The sequence below is a fragment of the Danio aesculapii genome, chromosome 13 (genome assembly GCF_903798145.1).
Source record: "Danio aesculapii chromosome 13, fDanAes4.1, whole genome shotgun sequence".
Classification (NCBI taxonomy): domain Eukaryota; kingdom Metazoa; phylum Chordata; class Actinopteri; order Cypriniformes; family Danionidae; genus Danio; species Danio aesculapii.
The window spans coordinates 3,239,837-3,246,118 of NC_079447.1; the positions used below are offsets into that span (position 1 = coordinate 3,239,837).

At 44.8% G+C, this 6,282-nt stretch overlaps 1 protein-coding gene across 1 annotated transcript; it reads left to right on the forward strand.

Annotated features, from left to right (window-relative positions):
* The first annotated feature begins 1,406 nt into the window (after positions 1 to 1,406).
* irf2bp2a (interferon regulatory factor 2 binding protein 2a) lies at positions 1,407 to 4,011 on the forward strand. The gene is made up of 2 exons (XM_056470677.1): positions 1,407 to 2,381; positions 2,808 to 4,011. The coding sequence occupies exons 1-2, from the start codon at positions 1,625 to 1,627 to the stop codon at positions 3,524 to 3,526; spliced, it is 1,476 nt and encodes a 491-aa protein (XP_056326652.1). The 5' UTR covers positions 1,407 to 1,624; the 3' UTR covers positions 3,527 to 4,011.
* Positions 4,012 to 6,282: the final 2,271 nt, after the last annotated feature.

Here is a 6,282-nt window from a genome sequence, read left to right on the forward strand (position 1 = left end):
GACAATCAAAGAAAATAAAATATTGGTAATAATATTAACCTCAAAATGGGTTTTAAAAAATTAAAAACTGCTTTTATTCTTGCCGAAATAAAACAAATAAGACTTTCTCCAGAAGAAAAAATATTATAGGAATTACTGCGAAAGATTCCTTGCTCCATTAATCATCGTTTGGGAAATATTTAAAGTAGAAAAAGGAGGATGAATGATTGTGACTTCAACTGTACATGCGCTCTGGCTGCGGGCCAACAGATTTGCTGTTGGTTGAGAAGGGCGAGGCGAGCAGTGGGTACGTGACTAAACATCTCGCTTCCTCTTTTTAACGTCACGAGGGCTTGCACAAACACATCCTGCCTTGTGTCTGCAGATTTCAGACGCATTGCTTCACCCAAAGAGCCCTGGAGCTGCACTCAGTTGGAACCAATCCAACACAGAAAAGGGAAGGACCTACAACGCTATTTGTTGGTTCTTCTCACACTGTGGACATTGTGTCCCCAGTGACCACAGGGTCATATAACCTGTAGAACCACGACTAGAAAAGTAGTTTGTGTGTTCAGTGTGGGGATTAATATAAGTCTGAATGTTTGATTTCACAAGTGTGATGAAATGTAATGTACAGGACATGCCCAGGGCTTTTGTCATTGTGAGTTGATGTGTGGTGATTCTGTGCACTTCAGAAGGGGAATGCGGGGCAGATCCAGATATATTTTACTTTAATACATACATGAGTGTACATGAACTCATCTGAATTTAGTTTACACCAGCAAGATGTGAAATATTAATACAAGTTAATACACAAATGTAAAACTATACATAATAAATAGTAATATAATGCATTTTAAAGTATTTTTATTAAACCCAAATCATCTGTGGCCCACTATAAAGGTCTGTATCAGGCAATGTTCGGACAAAGAAGTAAATAAATAACCAGACCTTAGTTCCGGTCGTTTGTGATTAATAAATGTTTCATAGAGCGCTTTGTAAGCGACGACAGAAAATGTATATCCAGCACTAGCAGTCCCGTGCCAGTAAATGACAGTTTCCTCATATTATTTTCCCTGTTTTCCACGATGTCAGGAACCGTGTTCGGCTTTTAAGAGTAGATGTGACCGCTCGCCGTTCCCTCCGGCGAGAAAGAGTCTGGCTGATTTGCATATAAGCTCCTCGTACGTCAGCGCGTTTAAAGAGAACTTTTGACTCTCGGAGATGTGTGTGTGTGTGTGTTTTTTTTTTCCCTTCTCTTTTTTTTCCAGCTCGTCTCTGATATCGAAAGCTCTCCGCGTCGCAGCTCTGGCCTGGATTCAGCACAGTTAAATAAAGGCAGCGCGGGAGGGAGGGGGGAGCCGAGAGCGCATGCGCCGCAGGGGCTGTTCTGTCGAAGAATCAAGTAAATAGACGCGGAGCGGCGGTGACGTCACTGCTCCACATTGAGCTCCAGCCTGGCCGCGGTAGTAGTGAGTGAGAGAGACCGAGCGCGCGTCGTAGTAAAGCACACTACTATGAAGTTCTGTTTGTAACTTAATTATTACTTGCGCCACCGCGACAGGAACCTACCTTGTTTTTCCCCAGCATCATTCCACACAGGATTGTGCCGTATTTCGGAGGGTTTTTCGCCCGAGAGAGAGCGATGTCGTCCGCGGCGGTTGCTGCTTCGAGGAGGCAGTCGTGTTATTTATGTGACTTGCCCCGCATGCCGTGGGCTATGATCTGGGATTTTACCGAGCCCGTTTGCAGAGGATGTGTCAACTACGAGGGAGCCGACAGGATCGAGTTTGTCATTGAAACAGCCCGGCAGCTCAAAAGAGCGCATGGATTTCAGGACGGCAGACCGGCGGGGCCGGGGAAACAGTTACCGGGGAAGGAGATCCACGCGTCGGGAGACCCGGGCTCGCGCCCGCCGCAGCCACTGGATCGCTACCCGCTCACCTCAGAGCGTCCACCCAGATTGGGAGCCGAGTATCAGTCAGCGAGACAGGCAAACGGCATCCCAGTGCCTAACGGATTCTCAAAACCCGACGACCCACCAGAGCTCAACCGCCAGAGTCCGAACCCGCGCAGGACTAGCGGCGTGCCGCCCAATTTAGTGCCTTTGGTGAACGGCAGCATGGCGCACGCGATGAACGGCAGACCGGGGCAGATGTCAGATCTCGGAGGGAATAAGCGACCGGCGTCGGTCTCCAGCACGGAGCACGACAAGGACAAGCACAGACCGGACAGCCTGACGCCGGAGATCAGCGACAGCCACAAGACGCGCGCCGACGACTGGCTCAACAAGAACAAAACCGTGCGAGAGCTAATGACGCTCAACCCGTACGACGGCAGATTCAAGAAGGAGCACATGCAGCAGAGGGTCATGTACGAGACTGGACCCGCAACCAAATCAGGTATGCTTCATTTATTCGAGTTCAGGTGTGGTGCATTTATTTGTTTTTAAAGCTTGATGGATAAATATAGACGTAGAAAGAATTAACAACAAAGACTATATAGTGTAAAACCTAAGTGTGTGTTATTTATTTCAAGCTGGATGGATTGAAGAGTACAGCAGATCTGATTAATATGTGTGTTTATTCACACATGCAGTGCAGTGCTATGGAGAGCAGCTTTGAATGAGAGCTCTATGGCATGAGTCAGCTGCGAGAGCAGAAATTTCCGCTGATCAAAGCTCAACGTGTATTTGCATGTGGTGCATTTGCAGGCAGCCTCATTGTTGCGTCTGGCACTACAATGCATCACTGCGTCTGCCACATTGTTGTTGCATAAAGGTGGCTTTGTGCAGCTCATTCATGCATGCTCCTGCTTTGTTTTTGCAGATCGAGGCAAACATCCCAAGAATCTGAAGAGAAAAGCTTCGCCGGAGCCGGACGGGGAGGGCACGGCTGGGAAGATTAACGGAGACGGACAGCAGTGGCTGCCGTCGGCATCAGGGGACGGGTTGAAAATGCCCCCGGTGCCGCAGTCCAGCTTCACCTCCCCACCCTCCACCATCTCCCCGCACCCTCGCACCACCCCGCCGGAGGCAGGAGCTGCCGCCGCTGCCACCCAGAACGGACACTCTCCCATAGCGGCGCTCATCCTGGCCGCAGACAATGCTGGTGGCAACAGCTCACCGAAGGACGCCAACCAAGTGCACTCGACCACACGCAGGAACAGCAACAGCCCGCTTTCACCAAACCAGCGGCGGCTGGCACAGGGGGCAGGGACGCCTCACGTGCCGGGCATGGACGCGGTGCATCCGCAGAGCATCCCAGACTCGTCTGTTCCCAGCAGCATCCCGCTGTGCTGCACGCTTTGCCACGAGCGGCTGGAGGACACACACTTTGTCCAGTGCCCTTCAGTGCCCTCACACAAGTTCTGCTTCCCATGTTCGCGGGAGAGCATCAAACAGCAGGGCGCAACCGGAGAAGTGTACTGTCCGAGCGGCGAGAAATGCCCCCTGGTGGGCTCCAACGTACCATGGGCTTTCATGCAAGGGGAAATCGCCACCATTCTAGCAGGAGACGTCAAAGTAAAAAAGGAGAGAGACCCTTGATTTGCAGCGATTTTTGGTTCTTCCTTTCCTCGTTTTTTTTTTGAAGAAATATTCAAAAATATTGGTCTATATAAATATATAAATATGAATATCACATGCATACCATCCAGACAGAACTAACGGACTTGTACATAATGGACATGAGGGACTCGCATACTTGGTAAACATTTGCTGTACATTTTTGATTTTGATCTTCCTTTCTTTTTGAATACGTTGTGTTTCTATATTTTTTCGAAGATAAAAAGGTATGTGCTCATTATAACGGACTACGTTCTTCTTTGTCGATGTTTAACGATTTCTCGATGTACTTTTAGGTATGGTGGCAGTTCCTGTTCAACGTAGAATGTGACTAATGCAACTCTACGAGCACTTGGCAAACATTGGAGAGAAAAAAAAAACGAAAGAAAAAAAAAAAACCCGCTTCTAGCTGTACTTGTATGCACTTGTTTAAAAATTGCCAAATACATTTTCTGATCTTGTATTAACGGAGAGTCTCTGCTTGCTTCTTCTGAGGATTTCAAGAGGAGTGTTTGGTTTGTCGAGGCATCTGGGAAACATCATCCTCTCATATGCTATCAGGTCGGCTTTACATTTCAGAGTTCATGTCGCAGTGTATTTGGTAAACGCTGAGTATCAACAATCAGTATGTAGCCTCGTTCATGCATAACAGCTATAATCAGTAGCGATAACATGAGCGCTAGCATGTAAATCATTGCCCTAACCAGTTATCTAGGTCGTGTTTGGGTACACTGGGTAGGTTGGAGGGCTTTGTGTATTGTGTGTTGCAGGAAATTGCCTCGTCAGACATGGGTGGAGTTGAGTGAAAGCGACTCGTGTGTTGACTAATGCTGAAAAACCCTACCATCTGTGTACGTCACCTCAGTTACTTCAGGAATTTCTGGCTCTTGTAAAGCGCTAAACCGGTTTTCGCCTGACTTGAGAGCGTTTAAAATTAAGACGCAGACAAAATATCGCATCGTTGACGCTGACGGTTATATAACAGTGCAGTGTTTTGGATGCGCATGGAGTTTTCCACACATGCGCAGGGCCTCTAGAGACATGCAATCTAAAACAACACATGGTCATGTGATCACTTCTGGAATTCCCAAGTCACTGTCCGTGGTTTGCCCTTTTTTAGTGTTAGTCTGGAACTAGTAATGTCTTTTTTTAGCTTGATATGAAGTGTTTTTAGTCAAATTCACATTTAATATCCATCAGTGCATTCATTTAAAGCAATATGAAGTCTTTAGTTTGCATGCACTGTAAAAATATACATGCATATCGTGTTTTTATTTATTTATTTATGCTTTTGAGTTGCATTATAGGACTCTAATCTTTCCGCCAGCAACTTTTGATGTTGAAAACATTGAAAAAGTGACTTTTATTGATATTTTTAATGCGTTAAAGTGATCTATTCTCCGGGTTGTTGATGTAAATTACAGTACAAAAGCTGCCAGTGTTTACTTTCTCCTGTTATACTACAGAATTCAATATTATTTCACTATTTCTTATGTAATATATTGTTTCAAACTCCTAAAATGTCATTTAAAGTCATATTTGTTAAACAGCAGGGGTGATTATTCAATATTAAAAGTCGACAGAGTAGAGATGGACCTGTAATGCATTTTATAACCCTAAATGAATGATAAAAACCTGTCAATCTCTAAATATGGGACTTATTAATGATCAGATTTCAATTTTTTATTACAGTGTGCGATTAATATTGCTGCACGATATGAATGCAAACATATAAAACATAGCTTATATATTGTAACTGTATAACTTAAGCAAAGCAGCAGCGTGTAATGTTGAAAATCCAGGCGCTCCTCACAGTTTATGCTTTGGCTATAGTCATGAGTTTTGCATGTGCGGGTGTTTGCTTGAAATATCATGCTAACAATATCAGAATGCACTTTTTAAGTGATGATATACGGCAGCATTCAGTGCAAAGAGTATAACAGAAGCAGTGCAATGATGCGGTTTGGTTTACGAGCATATAAATCTCTCCACACATGCACAATGTCTCAAAAGTAATGCAGTGAATGCACACGTTGTAAAAGCGGCACATGGTCGCACGCTCAACTCTGGTCACTGTATGCTATTATTTATTATCTTGACTGTAGTAATTGAACAGCATGCGTGCGTTAAGGTTCGCATATAGAGTGTTGTCGGTTTATAAACGACATGCTCGGGTTGTGCTGCAAAATGTCGATGCTATCGGTTGCATAACAGAAGCGGCGCAGCAATGCAATGAAGTGACATGCATGAATATAAATCTCTCCCCACACTGACACAGAGCCTTTAAAGAAATGTGGTGAATGCAGTAGCTTGTAAAACAGCACACGCTTACATGCTCGTTTCTGGAATTCTCTAGTCACTGTCCTTAAGTTTACGCTCGCTTGTTATCTTTGCACTGGTAATTTTAGCTGCGTGTGTAAAAGTTTTGTATGTTGGGTGTTATGTAAGTTGTTAAACAAAAGCAGGGCAGCAATCCTATTTGGGTGGTTTGATGTTCATGAGCTTTAAACGGCTAAAAAAATATGTAATGACCTGTTTAGCGGTTTAAAGCTAGCTATTGTTTTGGCACGCAATGAATATCGGCAATGTAAGGGTGCACGATACTGGAAAAATGAGGCGATGTTGAGTTTTGCGATAACTAGGGCTGCTTAATATATTGTTTCAGCATTGATATCGCAATGCGGGAATATGAGTTGTCACATCGCACAATCTACAACATCAAATTGGGATTATAGTTA